This window comes from Pseudopipra pipra, chromosome 21 (assembly GCF_036250125.1).
Source record: "Pseudopipra pipra isolate bDixPip1 chromosome 21, bDixPip1.hap1, whole genome shotgun sequence".
Lineage (NCBI taxonomy): Eukaryota > Metazoa > Chordata > Aves > Passeriformes > Pipridae > Pseudopipra > Pseudopipra pipra.
Window position 1 is genome coordinate 5,900,917 of NC_087569.1, and position 23,639 is coordinate 5,924,555.

At 42.4% G+C, this 23,639-nt stretch overlaps 2 protein-coding genes across 5 annotated transcripts; both read left to right on the plus strand.

Annotated features, from left to right (window-relative positions):
• The first annotated feature begins 31 nt into the window (after positions 1 to 31).
• Positions 32 to 3,043, plus strand: MRPS17 (mitochondrial ribosomal protein S17). 4 transcript variants are annotated; one of them, XM_064677859.1, is made up of 4 exons: positions 47 to 151; positions 371 to 608; positions 1,411 to 1,557; positions 2,303 to 3,043. In XM_064677859.1, the coding sequence occupies exons 3-4, from the start codon at positions 1,435 to 1,437 to the stop codon at positions 2,591 to 2,593; spliced, it is 414 nt and encodes a 137-aa protein (XP_064533929.1). In that variant the 5' UTR covers positions 47 to 151; positions 371 to 608; positions 1,411 to 1,434; the 3' UTR covers positions 2,594 to 3,043. The 4 variants fall into 4 exon arrangements, with proteins under 4 accessions (XP_064533930.1, XP_064533929.1, XP_064533931.1 ...); XM_064677861.1 differs by having other exon boundaries at positions 371 to 514; XM_064677862.1 differs by having other exon boundaries at positions 371 to 498.
• A 2,385-nt stretch (positions 3,044 to 5,428) lies between these two features.
• Positions 5,429 to 19,977, plus strand: NIPSNAP2 (nipsnap homolog 2). The gene is made up of 10 exons (XM_064677857.1): positions 5,429 to 5,571; positions 9,652 to 9,791; positions 9,871 to 9,916; positions 12,721 to 12,815; positions 14,767 to 14,837; positions 15,233 to 15,373; positions 15,796 to 15,827; positions 17,018 to 17,112; positions 17,940 to 18,023; positions 18,801 to 19,977. The coding sequence occupies exons 1-10, from the start codon at positions 5,486 to 5,488 to the stop codon at positions 18,863 to 18,865; spliced, it is 855 nt and encodes a 284-aa protein (XP_064533927.1). The 5' UTR covers positions 5,429 to 5,485; the 3' UTR covers positions 18,866 to 19,977.
• Positions 19,978 to 23,639: the final 3,662 nt, after the last annotated feature.

Genomic DNA, 23,639 nt, shown 5'->3' on the forward strand with positions numbered 1-23,639 from the left:
GTCACGCCCCCGCCACTGGCCACGCCTCCGTGCCGCTGGCCACGCCTCCGTGCCGTTGGTCACGCCCCTTTGCCGCGCGGCGCTTCCGTGCGCGGCCCCGCCCGTTCCGGGTCCGTCCCTGTCAGGCCCCCGAGGTGCGGCGGCGGCAGCGGTGAGAGGGGATGGGGAGTGCGAGTGCGATTTTGGGGGTTTCCTCGGGCTGACATCCCTCGCCGGGTGCTCTCTGAGCCGCTCAGCTGAGCCCTGCTGCCTGCGAGGCCTCTTTGCCGTGCTGCTGGAACAGGGCCTGTCGCGGAGCGCTGTGGGGCCTGGCGGCGGGGGGGGCTGAAAGCTCAACAGTCTGCTTGAATTTCCTCTTTTGTCCCGGTAGCTCCCGGTGCTCGGTGGGTGCTGCCCGTGCTGTACGTGCCTAACTGTGGTGTTTAGCCCTGGGGGACAGGAGAGCCCCGCACTAACTCCCCCCGCCAGCCCTGTGGACACACAGCGGAGTCAGGGGTGGTAAGAGCAGCCCCAGGTATCGCTGCTTGGTTTCACCTCGTGTGCCTCTATACCCCTAAACTCTTCTTTGGATGTGTTACTACATCAAATAAAGCACCCTGCAAGCTGTGGTAAGAGGATCCACCTGTGGATGGAGAATTCACAGGTGGTGTTTGTGCTTAACAATATATATTTGAGTGGGAGAGGACAAGGTCACTGGTCTTTCTCAGTGATGATGTTGGTTCAAGTCTTCCTGTGTTTACCTATTGATTTTTGCCTCTGACTCTTGCAAGAGTAGCACAGAAAGCTCTCCCTAATTAAAATAAGGTAGTGGAGTATAATTACTTGCAGGAAAGAACTACCTTAGAAGTGATTACACTTACTACAAGTCAGGCAGCTCTTTGATATGTCACTTCTGGCTTGGGAAGCTCATTACCTTTCTTAGGTTTCATCAGCTCAGCTACCAGTGATACACACCAGCAGCAAATGACTCTGAACAAAAGCTCCAGGCTCCCTGTTTGGGAGCACTGTGGTCACACATGGACCTGATGAACAGGTTTGCAGCTGAAACAGCTGCTGGAGCGTGAGTTACATTAATAACTTCCACGTTTCTGTCATGTGTGAGAACTGGTGTGATTCAAAGGAGTTTTGTGGGCTTTGGGATAAGGTCTCATCCTTATGGTGTTATGTCCATTTTTATTGCTGTCCTGAAGTAACTTTCCCTGCTAATGATGACACGTTCATGTCCCTTATATTGTTAAACAAGGCTGAGGTGGTGCAATATGTGGAGTTTGGAACCGTTTATATCTACCCTTTTCCAACAAAGTTACCTAATTAGGCTGTCAGTCTGAAATGGGAAAATTTTGGTGTTGATCAGGAACTGGTGATGTTTTTTATTTTGTTAAAATAGCACCTCTGCTTGCTTGTTGCCAGGCACTGGATGACCATAACTAAACAATGTCTGTCCCACGTGGAGCTGTCCATGCAAAATGGATAGTAGGGAAAGTAATAGGAACCAAAATGCAGAAAACTGCCAAAGTGAGAGTGACAAGGCTTGTGCTGGATCCCTACTTACTGAAGGTAACAGCAGCTGGTTAACAGCTTGTGGGTTTTGTGGAGGAGTGTTCTGTTCATTTGACTCTTAGAATTTTTGATGACTCTGCAATGCAAACTCCTTAAGAAACTTGCATGAGGATTTGGCTGTGGGGTTGACTGCAAAGGATGAAAAGCACTGTGTGGTGAGGACTTACAAATTGTCTGCTAAATGTATTTCTTTGAAGTGCCTTGTTAGTGCAGTTCATTTGATCTCAGCTGAGAAGGTAAAGTTTTTGTTGTTTCACACTTAGGTTTAATTTTTCATGTTGATGTGGAGTATGCTTTGGAAACTTGACATTATGTTAGTCACTTTTACAGTAAGTTTTATAGCTGTTTTTCTGTATGCATAATTGTAACATTGCTTAGTGTTTGTGCTGTGATGTGCTATGCAAATTTGTATTTATTTCTTGTCGATGCACTTCAAACAAGTATGTTAAAATAATATTTTCTCAATTTTTATATGGGGAATCTGTGGTACATGGAGGTGGAATAACTTGCCTTTGAGCAGAAGGTTAAGGATAGAGTCAGGGTTGGATATGGATCTTGTGGAACCCATGTCAATATTTTATCCAGCAGAAGAACCTGTTAATTTATTTCTCAAAAGATTCTGAATTCCACTGTACCAATAAGAACAAATATTAGATTTTTATGTGAAAGAAAATGAATTGAGCAAGAAACTTTGAAATCTAATGCCAGGGTTTCTCTTTTTTTTTTTTTTTTTCTTTTACAGTTCTTTAACAAAAGAAAAACCTATTTTGCCCACGATCCACTGCAGCAGTGTGTTGTTGGAGACATTGTTCTGCTGAAAGCTCTGCCTGAGCGAAGGAGCAAACACGTGAAACACGAACTGGCTGAAATTGTGTTCAAGGTTGGAAATGTCATAGATCCAATCACGGGGAAGCCCTGTGCAGGAACCAGATTCCTGGAAAATCTGTCAGATTCGGAAAACCTGACAGAGGCAGATACTACCTATCTAAGTGAAAAACTTCAGGAACTGAAAGTCTGTTCAACAGACAAATAGCGGGCGAAATATTTAAGCAGAGGGCTTCCAGCTTCTCTCTCTCTGTCAGGGGTGTTTGAGGCCCTGTTGTGGTATGTTAAATGTTTCAGTGAAATCTGTAGTCAAAATAAATAGTAAATGTAGTTGCTTATCCAAAGAGATGGCACAGATTGATGAGCACTCCAGAGCTTTGAATGAAAATATAGAGGAAATGCAAGTTTAGTGTTAACACTTCATTTTATTGCCTATAGTTTTGCCACAAGCAGTGACAGTTCCCAAAGCCAGCTGCCCTCCTGGAATGACTCTTGTGTATTGAGAAAAGAAAGTACAACTGTATAATGTTTCATTTTGGTGGGAGGGCCATTATATTATTTGATTGTTCTGTGTTTCAGACAGTCTTTTGTGGTTTGTAGGATTACTGGAGATAATGCTATTAAAGCTTTTGAAAGGAAGTGTAGAATTTTAAAACCAGCTACATGCTTGTGTCCTTATTTCCACTTACAGTCACTCATCCCACACTGCAGTGCCTTCTGACTTCCAAAATCTCTAACAGAAACACAGCCCCTTGCTTTTCTAGTGGCAGTAAGGTGAGAATAAAACTTTTGGGCAGCTTAGAATGGTTGGCTTGGTAACTTGTCCAAAGGGAGTATTTAGTTCTGGGATAGCTGGCTCTCTTTGAACTGCCAGCAGGACAGAGAAGCTGGTGAGAACACAAAGCCAAAAAAGTAAAGATGGTTAGATTTAGTCCCATCAGAAAAGCTAATTAAAACAACACATTTTGGGGAGATACAGGTGCTGATTTGCTGCATGCTTTAGTATGGAGCTGGAAGGCCATAGCAGTTAATGATAAAAGACCACTTTATCCTGATACAGCTCTGGGGGTGTTGTGTCCTGCCTTCCAGGACAAACAGCAAGCTGAGAGCGTGCAGTTGTTGCAGCAGCCTTGTGTTCCTGACTTCTCCTTTAGATCTAAAGGAGCATCTGCCTCAAAACCCAGCAGTTGCAGGAGAGGAATGTGGGGTATGAAAGTTGTGAGAAAGTTTTTTGAAGTGTCTGCCTGTGTCATTGGCCTTTGTTTAAGATCAGAAGCAAAACAAGGTGTATCTGAACAGAGTTCTTCTGACCTAAAATAATTTAATTTCCTTAAAGAAACTGAGCCATCTTGCACTAGTAGCTACCAGTTATGTTCTCTTCCACTGTGTAAATCATTTGCCCTTTAGCTTCCTGCACCTGCACAAAATCAGTTTTGGCTACCCACAGACCACTAAAAAAGCCTGATTTTACTCAGCAACTTATTTGGGACAGGAAGCATGAGAAACTTAAAATTCCTTCAGTGTTCCAAACCAAAAAATTGCTGCTCTTTGGATGCTTGTCCTCACGTGCTGTCCTGTGTGTCAGGTCGGTGGGGTGGGATGTGAAGACACCTTGATTTAAATATCCCTGTGTAAAATAATATGGCCATGATCTCTGAGTTTGAGGAGGTGCTTTAAGCAGATGGCTGTAGGTTATTCTTACTGATGTTTGTTGCAAAGGTTTAGGTTTATGTAAATTACTCAGTAACTGTAGCTGGTTGATGGAGGCCCTCAGCCAAGGGAAGGAAGCCTGGGCTTTGACTCCTGTCCAAGTGAATGTAAAATGTGAAACTTTATCCAAGCAGAGATTGAGAGAAATCAGACTTGGGGCAGAACATGGCCCTGGGCTGTAGAAAATACACTGAAGTTGTGTCAAAGAAGGGAGTAAAGGAACTTGACCCTCAGTACATGGGGATATGAGTGTTCTAATAACTAGACATAGTATTTATAAGAAATAGGATAAGTTTCCTGCTTGGTTGTAGTTGCACTTACATGTAATTAGGGAAGTAAATACTTTTATTTCCTGCAGTTTCTCTCGAGTAGCTGTGAAAATGCCACAGCTTTTTTTTCTAAGTCTTTTTTTCTAAGACTGATTCATCACAGAAGGTTATCGCTTTTCCAGTGTACAGGTGGGCTCTGGGAGGGTTGCTCAAGAACTCAACATGCTGTCAGTTCAAAATGTGACTAAAAACAAATAACATTTCAAATTGTTATTTAATAGAGTGATGGCAATTGTAGGTTAAACTGTTTTAAAGAGGCAGCACAACAACTGTACTTTAGTGATGTTAAAGCATATCTTAGATGTTATCTTTGGGATTACTCTCACAAGAGTGCTGATAGCGAAATCATAAAAAGGCAAGGGAATGTGTGCAGTGATGTGATAAAAATGTTATAGATATTATGTGGAAAGATAAGGATTAGTCATTGACTTTTCTGTGTTTATTCGCTGGTTGTTTTTAGAACTGTTCTTTAAGTATTAGTCTAGTTATCAGTTTATCCTTAATTTCAAGTTACTTAAAGATTGGATACCATCACACACCACCCGTTCAACCAAATTATCCCTGACTGTGGCTGAACAGAGTGTGAAGAAAACCCTTCAACTGCACTGTGGGGAAAAATATAGCAGGAGAATGAGGGACAAGATGTTGCACGTGATTCAAAAAACGCCTGGGCTTGCTCTTAGTGGTTTTGAGGTGAGACGGTAAAGAGGGGTCACCCACAAACCGGGACGAGGAGTAACCCCCAAACTGGGGCTGGGGTCCCCTAAATACGGGGTTGGGAAATACCCCCCCCCAAGTAGTCTGGATCCCCCCCTAAACAGGGGCCTGGGATTCCCCAAAACAGGAGGCTTGGGTCTCCCTCGAACCAGGATGGGACCCTCACAGCGGGACTGTGCCCCCCAAACGACTCTGGATCCCCCTAAACCCGGGTGCGGGTCCCCCCAGAGCTGAGAGGCCGTGAGGGGGGCCCGCGCCGGGGCAGCCGCGCATGCGCACAGGCGGGTCCCCGCCAGGGGGCGTGGCCGCAGCCCCCGGCCCAGCAGGGAGGCGGCCTGAGCAAGATGGCGGCGCGAGTGCTGCTGCGGAGGAGCCTGGCGGGAGCGGCCGCTGTGCCGCGCCTGCCGCCCGGCGGCGGGCTGGCCCTCAGGTGAGCCCCGAGGGGGCGAGCGGGCGGGACGGGGCCGCCGCGGGAGGCTGGGCGGTGGAGCCGGTGCCGCCCGCGCAGAGCTTCCTCCCCCCCCGCCCGCGCCTCTCCCCTTCCCCGGCTGGAAATGGCGCCCCGGGCCTGGGGCGGGGAGTGCGGCTCGGCGGGGTGTCCCTCAAGGTCACGGGCCGCAAGGCCGGCCCCTTCCTTCCCTCTTCGGAGTCCGCCGCTGGGTGGGATGATGGCCGCGCTGCTGACCCGCTGGGGACGGGCTCAGGATGCACCGACACCCCTCTGCTGCACGGACACCTCACTCCTTCACGGACACCTCATCCATGCACCTCCCCTGCACGGATCCCTCACCCCTGCACGGACACTTCAGCCCGGCACTGACACCTCACCCGTGCACCGACCCCCCTGCCCTGCTTGGACACCCCTCCCCTGCACGGACAGCTCAGCCCTGCGCTGCCACCCCACCCATGAACTGCCATCCCTCCCCTGCACCGACCCCTTTCCCCTGCTTGGACACTCCTGCCCTGCACACAGCAGGGAGCACAGGCACCCCACAATCCCGTACCTCCGTGTTTCGGGGTGCTCAGCTGCCCTGCACTCATGTATCCCTGGGGCTGAAGTGTCTGGGTGCTCCACACCCCTCCGAAGTTGGGTTGTGTAGCTGCTCCATATCCCAGCTCCTCTGAGCAACAGGGTGCACACCCAGCAGCATCTCCCGTCGGGATGCAGAGCTGCTGCACCCCTGCCCAACATCCACGTCTTCCAGGTGTTGGGGTGCAGGACTGTGCACCCCAACATCTTCCTGCCTTCGTGCACAGGCACACACACACCTTGCTTGTGTGTGTGCCCCCCTTGGGAGCCAGGGCACATGTATCCGTGCTTTCCTTGGGAGCTGGGATGTGTGTGCACCCCCCGGTGTCAGGGCACACAGAGGCACATCCATCAGGTTTTGGGGTGCACAGATTTGCATGGCCACATCTGATGTGTGCAGGGTCAGGCACACACAGAGCTCTCGGGACACCTCTTGGGTGTAGGAAGCTCCCAGGATGTGCTCCCAGGATGTTGGAGACACAGAAGTGCCTGAGTTTCCAAGCTGGGATGGATCTACACATTTTTTCCTCCCTTTTCTTTGAGACAAGGAAAGCTGCTGCCACAAGCCTCAAAATGGGCAGCAGCCCCTGTGCAAGACTAAAAGCATCCCTGGCAGCAGTTTAACACAGGAACAGGGAGGGCTGTAGGAATTATATGTTGTGAGGTTTTATGGGCATGTTTTGGGGTTATTTTAGTTTCAAATAAACTTTGTTCAGATCACAAATCAAAAACTGTCAAGTGAAAGACAAGTTGTTTTTCTTTCTCTTCCAGGCAGACATGGGTTACTACAAAATGTAAATGCTTGACCTGATATCTCCCACCCAGGTTATATTTTGTGCTAAAGCAGAAGCTAAGGGGGATAGAAGTGTTTTCACTGACAATTTTAATCTAATCTAAGCAAACTGTTCAGTGTTATCCTTTTATGTTCACAGCCCAATCTTTGTAGCAAGAAAGCTAAGCCCATAGTTAATATTTGTAGGATAAGAACCTGCTACCAAAGTCAAGTTGATGCTCACAACTGACAGTCCAAAGACATGAATTCAGTCCCTTCTCTTCCAGAGCTAATTTTGGGTACATTCTGCCCACACAAGTGAAACAGTAATCAGGGCTTCTTGATTTGTGAGTATCTAGAATGACAGGGGTATTTTAGGGCTTCTCTGAGGATATTGATTAAAAATCAGGCCCTTGCATCTCAGGGTGGGTGCAGTGAATATCTGCTTTAATAAATTTAGCTCCTGCCTTTATTCTAACTAAGGTGTATATTTAGGTGGATAGTTGTGATTTGTTAGTCAATGCTCATGAGGAACTTTACAGTTGCTGGGTAAAAGATTTTACATAAATGTAAAGTATTACTCATTTCATTGTATTGTAATGAACTATCCCTCCAGTTTTAGATGCAGTTTAACATTCAAGTCATGAGATTCTCCTTATAGCAAAAGAATTTGGTTTTTGCTTCTTAGTGTTATCCCTGTAACTCCAGCTTACTCTTACTGCAGATAAAGCTGGTTCACAGAAAAAGCACTGTGATTATTTCTCTCTTAAAGTTTGCTGCAATGATCCTCATAGAAGAGGATTATTAGTTAGCTAATTTTCTTTAATAAAGGGGAGGAAATGATAATGGTTTACAGGTCTGAGCTGAAAACTGAGTATTGCAGGACTGGGACTGAGTTCTGTCTCTGGTGTGCACTGAGCATTTAGTGCTTACTTTAAGGGAGCTTTTTAAAACAACTCGGATTTATTCAGTGGGTTTTACCCCCTGTCCTCTGGGACAGCTTGTGCTGCTGTGGCACTTGATGTGACAACACAACTGCAGTCACCTGTGCCTGGCCTGCTCCAGCTGAGATCAGAGATAGCTCCACTCCAGCAACAGCCTTATCGTGGAATGCCCTTCAAATGCCTGCACTCAGGAATAGCTGCTTGGCTTTCAGCACAGCCACATGTTTGTGTGTTTGCCCAGGGCCAGGGAAGGCACCATTTTCAATAAATACACCAATAAGGTGTTTACAGACTCCTCCTTAATGCTGAAGGTCATCTCAGCTGCAGCTGTTCTTCTCTGGTGGTTGTTCCTCTGCTATGGAATGCTTTTCCTTTCCTCCATCCTGCTTCCACGGGGTGAACCAGTTCATTGTGTTATTTTCAGACACTGGGATTAAAAGGTTGATTGTTGTAAAACACTGCTAGTGTGAACTACTTTTGTGTGATGCAGACAGGCGTGTTCATGAGGATATTTTTCCCAAAGGAAATTGAGATTTTTCTTCCCTGTTTTTTTTTCAATTTGAATGACTGTCACAAACTTTTGATATCTGGAAGACAGCTTTGGATTGAAGGTTGATAGCTATCTTCTGACTCTCCCAGTCAGTAATTAAGGGCGAGAACTTGACATCTGAGGCAGGAAAAGGTTTAAATTTTCAGCTTATAAATAAATGTATGTGGTATAAATACCACATTTTTAGTATGTCAGAGAAATACTTTAGTATTTCAGGAGAGGATTGAGTTGGAATTAGTTTTCTCCACACTGGCAGGTGTAGGGCTATCAAAGAAAAGTAAATTGAAGGAAGTGATTTTATGAGATGGAAGAAAAGAACATTTGAGCCTGGGGTCCCCCTGTCAGACATTGTAGAGAATCAGTTAAATTTATCAGATTTCTTGTCCTTCTGCACAGTTTTTGGTGATTGAGGGCTCTTGAGCTGAAAAAGAGAAGAACAATTCCTTTAACACATCATTTCAAAAAATCACAGTTATCAGTTGTTTCGTGTGCTCTGCGATGTAAAGGGAGCTGATATTATTTTGAAAGAGTACTTGCTGAAAGTGAATAAGGATTAGATAAAAAAAGGACAGTGAAATTCTTGTGTTTCAAAGAAAGGGAAATGTGAATGTAGTGCAAAGAGCATGGATGTGGTACCTCTACGTGGTGCAGCTGCCAGAATTTGGAACTGGAGTATTTGCAGGCTGTTTGTTTCCTGCCACTTGTATTTTTTTTTTCTCCCAAATTAGACTTTCATGCTATTTTTTTTTTCTCCTGAAAGACAAGCCATTTAACTTTTCCTTTTGTAGAGCTGTATTTAAGCAACACGGGAACATATGGCAGTTTGTTTCCTATTTACACCGTACACAGTTTTTTGCTCTTTTTCACTCCTGTCTGTCTACATCATGACAGACCCAGCCCTGACCTAAGAAAAGATTAAAAAGGAGATAAAGAGGGAGGAAAAGCAGCCATTCCCTGTCCTGTGCAGAGAGAATTAACATGGATAGTGTGTGGTTAACTGTAGCTGGTGAAATGGGTTGAGAGAGGATAAATCTCAGTGGGGAATGAACAGCCTTTTCCTTGCTAGGAAAAAAAAAAAAACAGTGGGAATTTTTAGTAATAGATACGTGTAAGTGTGTGTTATGGTGCTGTTTGTATTAAACTTGGTTGTGCCTGTGTTCCCTTCATGGTGGGAATTTCCTTGGTGCCAGTTAAAGCTCCTTGTTTCCCTGCAGGGGCCTGGGATCCTCAGCTCACAGACCTCGCGAGGACAGCTGGTTAAAATCCCTCTTCGTCCGCAAAGTGGATCCGAGGAAAGATGCCCACTCCAACCTTTTGGCCAAAAGAGAGACCAGCAGTCTGTACAAAATACAGTGTGAGTGGTGGTTTGGTATTTAATGTTACCAGTTCTTTTATTCTGGTCCCCCATGTCTCACGTCCTGTTGTTGTTTCAGTTCACAATGTAAAACCAGAATGTCTAGAGGCCTACAACAAGCTTTGGTAAGTGTGTGTGTTATGTTTTCATGTTTTAGACATGTTCATTTGATCACAAGCTGGTCTGAAAATTGGCTGATATTGTAGTTATTTAGAGGGGAGGTGGCAAAATTCTGCTTTTTTAGGATTTGGTATTAAAGAGATCATATTATTCTTGGAAAGAGATGGCAAAAGATCCTTTGTTCAGTTCACCCCTCCCTTCCCTCTTGGAGGTGGTGTTTTCCTAAGCTGCAATTCAGGATGATTCCTGTTGTGAGAGCTTGGGTGACATTTGTTGGAACAGCTCTTCCCCCTTCCCTTAATGGTCTTAAAATTACTGATCCTTGCAGCTGGAATGTTAGCATGTCCCACTGCAGCTGCCAGGTAGGAATGTCTTGAGGATGATTATTGTCTGCATGCAGGGAGGAAAGGGAGAGATCATCTATAAGTAAAACTACACACCACTATTAGAGTGAAGTACAATTTTGAGGAGATGTTAAAAACCACGGGGTTGATTTTCTCTCAGCTCATTTATCTCCCTTTCCACAAGTCCTTTTACTGAGATCTGCTCCTAAAGAATTACACAAACCCTTGGATAGAGTATTTACACTGGGGTGATTTCTTCCAAAGGGAGGGTTAGTGTTACAGGTTTTCCGAAAAGTTACAGCTTTATAAACATATTAATTAATCACATTTTTAACTTAGTACTTTAAGGATGAAACTGCAGAAATATTAGTCCTCTTCTGCCTACACAATCACCCCTCTGGAGCCAGAACAGCTGCCTTTAAAGAACTGGATGTTTAAATTGGGAATTGTGAGCCTCACGCTCAGCAATGCTTTCACACTGACAGTGGCCAACTTGTCAGTTAAATAAAACATTCCCAGCATAATGATACCCCACTGCAACCAATTTTTTACTTGTGTTGGTGAGCACCAGCTGGGCTGGAGGGAGGAGAAGAAGTTCCCAACTCCCAGTTCATGTCCCCCACTGTTACTGGTTGGTTGCACAGCCGTGAGTGGCTCATCCAGCACCTTCATCTGTTCAGCTTTGAAATGGGGCTGGATAACCCAGAGCTGTTTTCCTTTCTGTAAAAACACAGAAATCCACTAGAATAACGTTCATTCGAGGTATTTTTAGCTTTTTTTGTTTGTTGTTTAACATAAATACACAGGGAAGGACAATTAGCATTCAACCAGCTTTCTGTTTAAAAGCTTAATATAAACATCTCCAATTATGCAAGACAGGGAACCACTTCTCTGCATTATTTCATGAGCTGCCTAAATGTTGAGTGAAAGCAGAGGTTTCTATTTGCAAGGAAAGAGACAATAGCAAAGAAAGAAACTGCTGACAGCATGTAGATGAAATATGTGTGGTTAGATTTATTCTTTCCAAAGCAAATTTTAAGTATTTCGGGGAAGGAGAAAACTTGAAAGGAGTAATAAACAAAACTAGACCTCTCTGAACTTCCCTCCTTCCTCTCCCTAAATAAAAGATGAACAGGTTAATTCTGTATCAAATCAGAATAAGGATTAGTCATCATGTGCTAATAAAAAAACAATGTAATGAGGACAATTACAAGAGCACTTTGTGAATCACTGTGGTTAAGGACCCTTTCTGAAGAATTAGGGACAGTTATCTCTGAAAAGGAAAAAGATAGTGTTCCTAAGGTATTCTGTGGGCATTTTTTTCCTATAATTTGCAACAGTATACTGTAGGGTTATGTAATAATTTATCATTCCTGTTTAAAACTGCCTTTCTAGGATCTCATGCTGCTCTGAAAAAATGAACTGATGGTCAAACGTCCTTGAAAATGTCCTTGGAGAGTCATTTTATCATATTATTTACACTGTGTAGTGAGAAATCTAGAAGTACAAATTGGTAATGAGATTTGCTCAAGGTTGTCTGCAAAGTCAGTGGCAGAATCAAGAGGAAAACTCACATCTAATGACTCCCAGCCCCAGACCAGCCTACTTTTTATTATTTGATACTGTGCAGAGACTCATTGCTTATGAGCCAAACTGAGTAAGAAGAGTAATTATTCAGGGAAAAATATAAAAGGCAAAGTTCAACCAGACTAATTGACTTACTCATCAAAGCACAGTGCAGTGAAGGCTTTCTTGGCCAAGTCAGCAATCAGTAAAACTTAATTTCCTTATGCTAATGTAGGCCACTTCTGAAGTTTGAAAAAATGTTAGAAATACTGAAAATAGTCAAAACAGAAATTTTGTGTTGGAGGTATTTTTAAGGCAGTTTCACTGTATGCTTTGGTGGGTAAGTTGCCTTCAAACTAAGACCACTTTCTGAAATGGTAGAAACCAATAAGTGTGTGAGTACCAGTCATCATTTCGTCTGTCAAAATACTCATTTTTATTCATTCAGCCCAGCAATTAATAGCATTGTAACTGCTACAGAAGACTGTGCTTTCCTAATTTTGTTTATTCTCCCTCCCTTGAAAAAGAAAAGCTTTTCCTCAAACAAGTCACCCGTGTAGTTAGGCTGCATTTTCTGTAAGGGAGACACCCTGATATTTGTTTTCCTAATGTGTTGTTTAACCTTTTAGGTGATAGACATAATTTATTGCATCGAAAGAATCCTCCCATGCTTTGTATTTGTCCTGCAGTCTAATGGTAACACAGACCTTAATTTTTCACACTGCTGTAGCAACCCTTTCCCCCCTGTGTAGCAGATTTCAGTATTTCAGCTTTCCCCTCTGAAAAGTAGAGCTTGTGAATTTTCCTAGCATAAATGCTGTGTGGTGATTTGTTATACATATCAACTGTGGCCTCCCTGAAGGCAATGCAACCTAGTGTCTGTATTCCTTGTTTTCAAGTCAAGAGGTGCTGCCAAAGATTCATGAAGAAAAACACTACCCATGTGCACTGGTGGGGACTTGGAACACGTGGTACGGAGAGCAAGATCAGGCTGGTAGGAGATAGAAGTACAACAGAATGTAAAACCATGCAAGTGAAACGTGTGCTTGGCAGGTTTCTTCTCTTTAAATCATCTCTGTTGACAGTAAAACCTGTGGCAATGTGTTCAGCAAGGGGGTGGTGCATCAGTTACTGGCCGTGTTAACATTTGCAGTGCTTGCTTTTGTCGTGCTGAGTTTGACAGTAAAGCTTTAATCCCTAAAATTTGTCCTGTTGTTAATACACTTTCATGTTTTCCAGGTGGTAGATTAACAGTTTTTTGGGGAAATGCTTGTAAAATGTGGTCCTTTTCATGGGCACAGATCGTGTTCCTGAATATTTAGGGTAAAGGCAAAGGCTTGCAGAGCCAGAGTTTATTAATCCCTCATTGGCCAGTATAAAGGCTTTACTCAGGCTCTCATGCTGTAATTGCTGTATGATAATGAAATGCAAATCATTCAAACCATCTGAAAGAAATCACTGCATTGTAAACTTAACAATAAACTCGGGCTTTACTGGGGAAAATTAAAAGTATTTCTGTTCATGTTCATACAAGGGTACTGCCTAACTATGCAGATTGAAAACATTGGAACTAGAAATGACTGAAGAGCTGCTACAGAGGTAACTCCAAAAAGTCTAGTGCAGAGAGAAAACCTGAAAAATGTCCTAAACTCTGGGAAACTGAAGGAATGGGAAGCCACAAATACAAATACACAGAGGTTCTGTAGCTCTGTGGTTAGAGCCACACCAGGATCAGTGTCAGTGCTTTGTAATTGAAAAATATTCTTGTGCACACGTTAATTTTCCCTGCACTCACAGCATATTGCAATATTGACACTGAAAAAAATGCAAAGAAATAACAGCAGAGAAATAACAGCAGATAAACCAAACAATGTCCAAGAGACAGTTCTGGAAGTTGAAGGGGAATTGGGGAATGGAGACAATTGAATTGGGAATTTCTCAGTGGCTGCTTTTGTAACATATTAACACAGACTGTATCTGTAATTGCATCCACAGCCTGCCCTGGCAGTGTTATTGCAGCAGTTCTAGCAGTGTAATAAAGCAGATTATGGGGTGTGACTTGTTCAGTACCTGTGCCCAGGCTGTGTTAGCATTAGGTGGATCTATCAAATTTGCCCTGGGGGTGAGGCAGCAGGAGCACTGGGTGAATCTGCTGTCACAGGGAAGAGCCTCACATTAGTCTCATGTGCTCTCCTGGAAAATGCACAGAACTGCTTTAGAGGAGAGAAAATAGCTTTTGTGATTCTGCGAGGTGAGATTATTGCCTTGCTCTGTTAAGTGCTTGTAAATAAATCTTTTTGTGATTTGTTAAAGGGATTTATTCTGATTTGTTAAAGACAGGATGCTTTGAAAAAAAACTCAGTGTAGATGCACATTCTGGAATTGTTTTTATGGGGAAAATCCTAGCAAATGTAACAGTTCTAGTATGTTCATATATCTTCTGCTTTTATTGATGTTTATCTCAAAAATAACATTTGCATAATTTTTCATGTCCTACAGAAAGTGTGTTGCTTTTGTGCTGGAGTAATTTACTGAACTGAAAAGTCTGCCCCTCTACTGCTCTTAGATGAAATTGGTATAAAGCACGTTTTTGGAATTAAGTCATCCTCTTAAATTGAATCTTAGTTTCAATAACAGTCATGTCAAGTCATCACATCTTACTAGCATGGCAACAAAAAGCCCTTTCAGAAATTTCCCTGTTATCTTCAGAGTAAACTGCAAAATTTTTGAAGAGAACCCTTTTCAAAAAGCAGATGATTCCATAATTCTTAAAATATCCCAATGTGTAGTACTTTTGTTAATGAAAATCTGTTTTTAAGCCTGCTACCTGATTCCTATTTTTGTGTAATTCTGTAGTGTGAAGAGCATTTTGTACTGTGATTTTTCCACGAGGTTTAGCACTGGTCTGTGACATCCCTGAAAAAGGTTCCTTTTCTCTGTTTCAGTTCATTTGTGGAGATATGAAGGAGGTTATCCAGCTCTCAATGAGGTCATGAATAAACTTCGTCAAAATAAGGTAAAAAGCATTGATTTTGTTACAATGGATTATTTTACTCAGAACAAAGGACAGAACAAAAAAACCTGCAGGTTTGGATACCAACTTTTACTTCAGTGTCTCATAATTTCCTGTGCAAGTTCAGAAACCTCTTTGGAAAAGGATTTTTTTTCATATTCAGAAATACTGAGGTTTAGCACCTGAATGCTTTAGGGAACACATTTATTGCTGCATCAACACGGTCCTTGGAATTTTCAGCTGTGTCAGAGGAATTCAAATGCCTTTACAACTGAAAGGATTTCTCCTAAAACCCCGTGACAGCATTAAAAAAAAATCTGCACTGCCATATGCTGTACTGCTTTTTGTTGTTGAAGGATAACCCCCAGTCTGACAGGGATCTCCTGATTGTTTTTTAGGAATTCATAGAGTTCCGCAAAGAACGAGGTAACATGCTCCTCTCACGCAAGAACCAGTTACTGCTGGAGTTCAGTTTCTGGAATGAACCTGTTCCCAGAGATGGGCCCAATATTTATGAATTGAGATCCTATCAACTCAGAGTAAGTTTAAATTTTTTTTATTATTATTATTTTTTTAAGCTCCGTGCTGTCGTAAAAATGCTCGAAGGGTGTTTATAAGATGCAGATGGAAAACGGAGCTTGTCTTAAAAACCTGGATCTTATCAAAGCTGGAATCTGAGTCATTGTTGCTCTCCAAGTGTGGAGTCCAAAGTGAAGGCAGGTTCCAACAAGATACTGATGTCTGCAGGGCTGAAAACCCTGTGGTTTGTTTGGATACTTCAGGCAGATGACTAAGAGGTAATACAGTCAGTAAACAGAGTAATTATAGATTATTCTAACATGCTTATCACTGGAAGGAAGTGATTTTGTTAATACAGAGTGTTTTCCATACATAAATGTTGTGAAAGCTGTCCTGACTTTTCTTTAAAGTGCAGTTTTAACTTTCTGTTTTGTTTTCACAGCCTGGAACAATGATTGAGTGGGGGAATTACTGGTGAGTGTTGCCTTAGCACTTGAATTCTCCTGTTTGAGAGAGGTATGTTTAAAATCCATGGACTGGAGGTGGCAGGATGGTACCAAAGCCAATCCCCCAGTTAATGACCTGCTGCTCTACTTGCACGACTTGTAAAGCAGTCCTTCAACCCTTAATTTATCCTTTGAGGAAAGAAAGAGGAATTTTGTACACAAACAACACTGTGGGCTCTGTGGTTTGGCTTTCCTTCACAGAACCCTTTCAGTTTGCTGCAGTATAGCAGAAACCATTGATTTTCAGCAGAAAGCACTTCTTGGGGAAGTGTGGCAGTTAACTGGGAAACTAAGTTCATCTTTCACAAGACCACTTTCGGTTTAAATGGGCTAAATCTTGGCTCTTTGAATCTTTAAAAGTCAAGTTGTTTCTTGAAAAGTTACATTTCCATTTTAATAGATAGGTTAAAAGCTTTTGAGATATTTTTCTGTTGATTATATGCTTCTGATTTTGTCTTACTTAAAACCAGTGTGAGTTTCTTTCCATTTACATTCACTGTCCTTGCAATTCTAGTGGTTGATAGTTAAACAATTTGGACTATTTTCAGTTATTTTGACAAAGGTGAGGCCTTTCAGATGTGTCATGGTCATTGATATAATTTTTTCAATTACAGTAATTTGAACAAACCGAATTTAGGATATAAAATGAATGTATCCATACTGGTAGCCAGTCTGTTTTATAAGATGCAACAGATTTATAATTAAGAGAAATATTGATCTTATTTATACAACACTTATTTGTACAGAGGTGTGTGTGAGTAAAAAAGTTGTATTCCACCCTGTGGAAATTCCAGTCTGTGGAAAACGAATGGCAAAAATTATGGATTTAGCTTTAGAACAACCTGGTATAAAAAGACCACTTTACACTGCTCCAGCAATTATCTTTATACTGAATCTGCTGTTGAAAAATGATTAATGCAGTCGAGTGAAACTGCAGACCTCCAATTTTAATGCATTCTAACAAGATACGTGGATATATCTTCACTACTTAGTGCTAAAAATCAGTGCATTGCAGACTTTTTATTATTTTTAATTGCTGAATTATACTGCAAATGCTGTTTAACATTTCAGCTTCCTTTCAGCTGTGTTTTCCTCTCACTTATCCCTTCTTTCCTCCCCAGCCCTGCTGGTCCTAATGCCTGCTTTGCTCCTCTCTAGGGCTCGTGCGATTCGCTTCCGACAGGACAATAATGAAGCAGTTGGAGGATTTTTCTCACAAATTGGACAGCTGTATATGGTTCATCACCTTTGGGGTAAATTCTTGTGCTTTGTGCTTTTTTTTTCCTCACTGAGTCAGCCCCTCACAGACTGGGGACTTTGCCCAGGAGACAAAGTTTCTACAAAAGGCAAAGGAGTATCTCAGAAGGGGTTATTTTGTTTCGTTTTGCATCCACACTATTGATCCTAATTTTTGTGTAGGTAACTTGATTCTTTAACAAGCAAGGAAAAGTGAACATTTCCTGTTTTGTTCTGTTTCCATCAACACTTTCTCATGTCCCTTTCTTATTAGGAACCACCTATTTGCTCTTGGTACCATAACCATGACACACCACGTCCTGCCAGCCCCATTCATGCTGAAATCAGGTTTTTACAGTTTCATTTCAAGCATCCCATATCCCACACCTGCAAAAAGGAAAGTGGAGCATTTATTTACATTCCTGCATCGAGGTGTCTTGGCTTTCTCTGTGCATTAATCTCCACAAACACCCAGCTGTTTTCACACGTTAGGATTGCTTCAACTCGGAGAAACTCAGTCTAATATTGATGTTAGAAAATGTGCAGATTTCACATCTGACAATTCAGAATATTATATTCCAGCATTATAAATCTGACACCACTCATGTAGAACTGTACTCTTGCATTATTTGTCTTACCTGTGTCCGAGACATTCTCTCTCTTCCCCGATTCCTTCTGTTTGCCTTGGTTTGGGAGCTTTTCCTTTTCATGGAGAGCAACAGACTTTTCCTTCCCAGTGTTTGCAGCCTCCTAATTATTCCCTAGCATACTTTTTAAGAGAGCCATTCTTGTGCAGAAGGAAAAGGAGTTACTTCTAAGCTTTGTGCTTGTTTTCCCTCCCCAGCCTACAAAGATCTTCAAACCAGAGAAGATATAAGGAATGCTGCGTGGCATAAACCTGGCTGGGATGAACTAGTCTATTACACAGGTAACCTATTAACTTCACTGGAATGCTGGGGGCAGACTTTGATGTGTGCCATCATTTCTGTTCCTCAGCACATCCCACAACAGTAAAAAGTTTTGCACCTCAGTGGGGAGCGTGTGTGTGTGTCTGTGAGTTAGTTTTTGTGCTCTAAAAGAAAGGAGGGACGTTGCCTTAAACTGTAAAGTGAATTTTGCTGTTGATTTTACAAACTTGGAAAAGTGCTAAAACATCACTACATTAATAGTAAACTTTTATATGAGCACTCCTCTAGAACAGATTCATGTAAATGCTTGTGCCCAAAAATTTAGGGAGCCAACAGTGAAATTTATGTTTATATTAAATTATTACCTCTAATATTTCATGAAATACGAGAGCTTTGTTAAATGCATTCCTTGGGAAAGGGAATTTAGACTTTGGAACCAGAAGCCAGGAGATCTTTGAGATCAAAGAAAGCTTTCATAACAAAACTCACGAAAGCACGCCAAGCATGTCAGGTTTGGGTTCCATGGAGTGCATTTCAAAGGAAGTATACCAGAAAAATGTAAGATAACTTCCATTGTGGTGAAAAGGAACAGAAATATTTGTCTTCAAAGGAGCAGAGAGAGTGTATTAAAATCACTTGTCCTCAAAGCTGTTGTGCTTCAGTTACAGGGATGTTGGTGTTACTGATGACTTGGCAGGGGGAGTAGTTTGAAGACAATAAAAGCTGTTCAAACTGAGAGTGTGCTCATGGTCTCTGTTAGTGAAATTAAACCCTGTCTTTTTTTTTTTTTTTCCCAGTGCCCCTTATTCAGGAAATGGAATCCAGAATCATGATCCCGTTGAAGATTTCTCCACTTCAGTAAAGTCACTGATTTACTTGTGCCTACATAGATAAAGTGACAAGTATTTGTCTTAATTTATGGTATACACTGTATATCATAGTATGAAATATAAAAGTACTGTACTGAGCTTATAAAAAAGACCTCTTTTCTTCAGAACCCATGACCTTTTGCTCTTAGGATTGTACCAGGGGGGAGAAAATACACAGGACTGTAATTAAAAGGTCGGTTAGTTGAAAACAAGCCCAGAGACAGGAGTTCTTTGTGAGACAGCTCCCCAGGTGAGGTATGGCCTCCAGTATTTAATATCTCCTGCTACATAGGCACTGCCCAGTGTTCAGTAACAGCAGCAGAACGGAGGATTGCCATTGCTGTGGCCTTTTTGTAGCATTTTAATGACTGCAGGTTTTAAAAACAAACGTGGGAGTTGTGAAATCAGAAGCTCTGAAGCCCTCGGGGAGCTCGGAACTACACCTGGCTGTTGGAGCAGGCCTGAAATCAGTCAGTAGCTCTGGATTTACATACAGGCAGTCATTAATTGGGGATAATACTGTGTCAGGTGATGGCTTATGGACAGAGAATAGGGAATTCTGGTTGGCAAGGACTCTGAAACCTGTCGAAACTCGTGACACAAAGTGAGTTCTGTGAAGTGTGGCCCACGGTTTTCAAAGAAATACTGCCAAGGCGTGGCTGGCTGAACACTCTGCAGGGAATCGATTCAGTTCAATACATTTCTCTCTACAAATAGCTCAGAAATCTGGGAAAAGGGGTTTAATTTAATAAGCACTTGTGACTTCAGACATATGCTTGGTGGGGTGTTTCACTCCCTGTCCAGTAGGTACTCCTGAATTGGTGTGTGAGACTGGCGCATGTCGAGTCGATGGAATTGGCATTTCGGTGTCCCATGATGTCCAGTTCTGTTTTGGTTTCACTTTAGTCTAGAATGTATCAACACTTTTGGTGTCTGCAATGATGTGAACATCCTGTCAGTGAAAATAATATTCTCTCTTTCAAGTGGCTACAAGAATCAGTGTAACATAACTGAATGTACAAATCAGTAACTGAATGTCCAGTTTGTACATTTCAATGAGTTTTCAGGAAGAACATATCAGTCAATAAAATCCTTTTAATTTTCACATTTTGCTGGCACCTTATATGTATTGCACCACCTGTGTTTTCTCTCCTCTTGCAGTGTTTATTGTGGAAAATTCAAATAATTGCACAGAATATTTCAGCCCAGCTAATATCATTTCTCAGGGACAGGGACAGCATTTCCCAGTATCCTGCTCTCCTTCTCCAAAGTGGATTTACAATCTCTCCATCACCTCCCATTTTGCTGAGTGTTCTAGAGGTCGTAAGTGCTGTGGTGATAAATACAAGATACTTTTCCTTTTGATTTTTCTCCACAAATTGTGCTGCATTTTTCATGTCTGGTTTCTTCTTTTCTGCTCACATGAAATATGCTGCACTTGTGCCTTTGCTTGAATTCCATCTTGAACAAAGTCATTATTTGATCTGGTTCTTATCTGTTTTCATGTTTTCCTCCTGTTGTCAACTGATTATGGGATTTTACTGAGTGAAATTCTGCATTACATCAGCTTAAAGTTCTCAGCTTGGCTTGCTCAGTGGGCCAAGGAAATCATTTGAGCTGATCCTTCTTGTAACCCAGCCCCGAGCAGGACTGTCGTCTGGGGCTGTCATTGTTCCAGACTTTTGGGGCTACTGTTTAGCTACAAAAGGAGACAAAGGATGACAATATCAGCTTCCAGTCCTTATTATTTCTCCCAGTATCCTCCTATATTTCTTGTTCCTAGAGAATTATCCTTGTAACTAACCCCTCATAACCAGCAATCTCAGAGACAAACGGCAAAAAGCATTTTTGGAGCTACAGGATTTTGTGGGTTCTGATGCAATCCCTGTTTCCCACCTCAACCAGGAGCACTAGGAATTAAATTCTGTCTGGCAGAGGATTCTGTCATGTTCAAGGATCATGAAGTTTTGCATGAGTAAGAAATCAGAGGAATAACTGGATGTTCTGTGGGGTGACATCACACAGCACAGGTCTCATACCCACCCCCCTGAATTCCCACTAGTGGTGCTGGGGTGTGTAATGAATGTGCCTCCTGTTCTGAGCTTCATGCTCATGCTCTGGCTGCCATCAGAGACAGATTAATTCCTTTTATTTTACTTACAGATAACTATGTAAACTCACTGAACATGATGCAATAGATAAATAAGTAGTTCCAATCTCTTCTTGGTTTTTTTTTTTGCCTGAACCTTTCCTGAGGTTAGCTTTTCCCTATTGTGTGAACACTGTTGTGATTTTCCCTCTTAATTCAAAGCCCAGTCTGCCTTTTTCCTTTGATGAGCAATACTTCAACATTTCTTAGAGCAAAACTGGTAGAGTTCAGAACTGAAGTCACTCTCCAGTGGTTGGAAGGTGGGGAACAATGCCTGGAAGGGTCTCTGGTAATTATCAGCTCTTCACTGTAATGAAGACACAATTAAAACTCCAATTTAGTTGTCCTGTGCCCTTCTTAGCGAAGACTGAAAGCTGTTTTTTTTTAGAAGGCTCCTCATGCAAATTGAATATATAATTTTAAACAATTCTGCCTCACTGAATAATCACATTAGAAAGCTTTCCATAAAGACATGTACCTCCCCATGCTCGTGGTCAGGAGATCAGCTATTACTTGCCTGACATGAGCTGCTCTCCAGACTTTGCCCTGCTGGGGTGGGATATGTTCAGGCAAATCAGTAGCTTGGCTGTAATGTTGGAACTTCCCTCTCACTGCTTTATTCCCTCCTGGGTTTTTTCCACTATTTCACAGACAAAAGAGCTCAGCCACTCACTGAGCTCAGTAATCCTCCTGGTACCTCCTGGGCTAGAGGTCAGGCTTGATGTTTGCCCAGTGGAAGGGGAGTGGTATTTTCTTCCAAACCAGTCTGACCTAAAGAGCTGTTGTGAAATCCCTGGCACGGCACCATGTTTCCATAGCGCTCCGACTGGCAGAGGATCCTGCTGGGAATGTTAACATCCCTGTGGCACAGAGCCCCTGCATGGCTTCTGACTGGGGCATTAGGGAAATTACACTGACTTGAGCCATGTCCCAGTGTTTGCAGGGTCAGGGCCTGTACCTGGAGCTGATCAGCTCCATGTTAGATTTATTTTTTTAGTGGCCTTGTAGTTCAGCAGAAAAACTGCAGCAAGCAAACATTTCTGCTTCATAACTGTAGGTTTGCAGAGGGGCACAATGGGAGCAGAAGGACTTTGTGCTTGCTCTGCTCGTGCAGTCTTAACTAAACAAAAGCAGGATTGTACAGGAGCTGCCCTTGGAGCTGGCTGAGACTTTTCTCAGGAAGAATTTAAAAGAGCCCATCTTTAATACTCCCAGAAGTTCTGGGGAGCACTGCCAGCCATTGTCTGCCTTGGCTTTTGTGAAGTTTTCTAAACTCTGTGTACAGATACTCAGTGTGGCTGTTACATGTCTGCCTTCTCTAAAAAGCCATCAGAAGTTTGTTTCTGGGTTTGTTTTCTTTTAACCCTTCTACTTCTCTAGTATTTAAATGCTGTTGTAGCTTCAAGCAATTATTGCCTCAATTTTTTTGCCAAAAATATTCGATGGCATCACTGAGAGCTGCCATCCCTCACTCTGGGGCTTTGTTAACTCCTCTTTCCCCAAAATCCTTCCCAGTGATGTCAGAGAATGGACAAAACCAGAATTTGTTTTAATTGTTGGTGATGCTTTAACAACTGGACAGGAGCTGTCTCATGGCACCTTGATTTAAGTTAAGGAAATCTGGTGTTAATCATGAAAACCTGATTATTATTAGACAGTGTGACCTTTTGAAATGTGGGGACATCACTTCTTCCTATACCATCTAGAAATCTGTGGTGGGATGAAAGAGAATTGGCACACTCAGAATAATCTTCAGTCTCTAGAAAAATACTGGGACTCTTTGCAAGCACCCAGAAGGTAAAAGCCTGCAGAGAGTTGTTTTTCAAGTACAAATCATGTTAGTTCACGTTAGTAAAGCTTTTCACATTATCACAGGTGATATTCTTACAAGACAGGGAAATAAAAGTCCCATGATGTGCCAGCAAAGCTGGTTGAAAAGACACACTCAGAAGAGCTGTCAGGAACTGCTGACAAAAAGGCAGCATTTCCTAAGAATGTTCTCTTGGATCAGACACTGCAGCCACAAAGGAGGCATCCTTAGGAAACTAGGATTCCTTAGTGAAGCTCAGAGAAGTGCTCAGAACAGGTCAGACTTATCTCTAGAGCAGCTTAGGTGTGGTTAATCCACATTTGAGGCAGAGGAAGAGACTGAAGTTTCACAGAATTTTCTTAATCAGTAGACCATTTGTTTTTTAAAGGTTGATGAATTAGCTTCCATCCAGTTATAGGCTGATGGGGGTGGGTTGTTAAATAAATAAAACAGTTAAGTAAACAGTGTGGCCATTTTACAGAATCACCATTTTGGAGTTTAGTTTGGAGTATTTTAGTGAAGTTTGGGAACCACTGTATCACTTGCCTTAAAATAAATTTCTTGGAGAGGGATGAATATTGCATCTTGGAGAGGGATGAATATTGCATCTGTCTCAGCTTTACATGCAACTCATGTCTTTCAGAGAGGCTGAGCAACAGTGAAGTTAAGTGACAGTTCTCCCTCAGGTTCTACTGTAGCCCTATTTTAATGAAATCAGAGATACTTAGTGATGTTTCTTATCTCTCTGCTCACTGATTAACCTAATTCTGAGATTCTGTGCAGTGAAAAGTATTTGCCATACTATTCA

Excerpts from the sequence above, each read along its gene's own strand:
- MRPS17 (XM_064677860.1), top strand. The coding sequence starts at position 1,435 with ATGTCTGTCCCACGTGGAGCTGTCCATGCAAAATGGATAGTAGGGAAA. Across the intron at positions 1,558-2,302 it reads TGGATCCCTACTTACTGAAG|TTCTTTAACAAAAGAAAAAC; the intron begins GTAACAGCAGCT and ends TTTCTTTTACAG.
- NIPSNAP2 (XM_064677857.1), top strand. The coding sequence starts at position 5,486 with ATGGCGGCGCGAGTGCTGCTGCGGAGGAGCCTGGCGGGAGCGGCCGCT. Across the intron at positions 12,816-14,766 it reads CGGAGAGCAAGATCAGGCTG|TTCATTTGTGGAGATATGAA; the intron begins GTAGGAGATAGA and ends TCTCTGTTTCAG. Across the intron at positions 15,828-17,017 it reads ATTGAGTGGGGGAATTACTG|GGCTCGTGCGATTCGCTTCC; the intron begins GTGAGTGTTGCC and ends GCTCCTCTCTAG.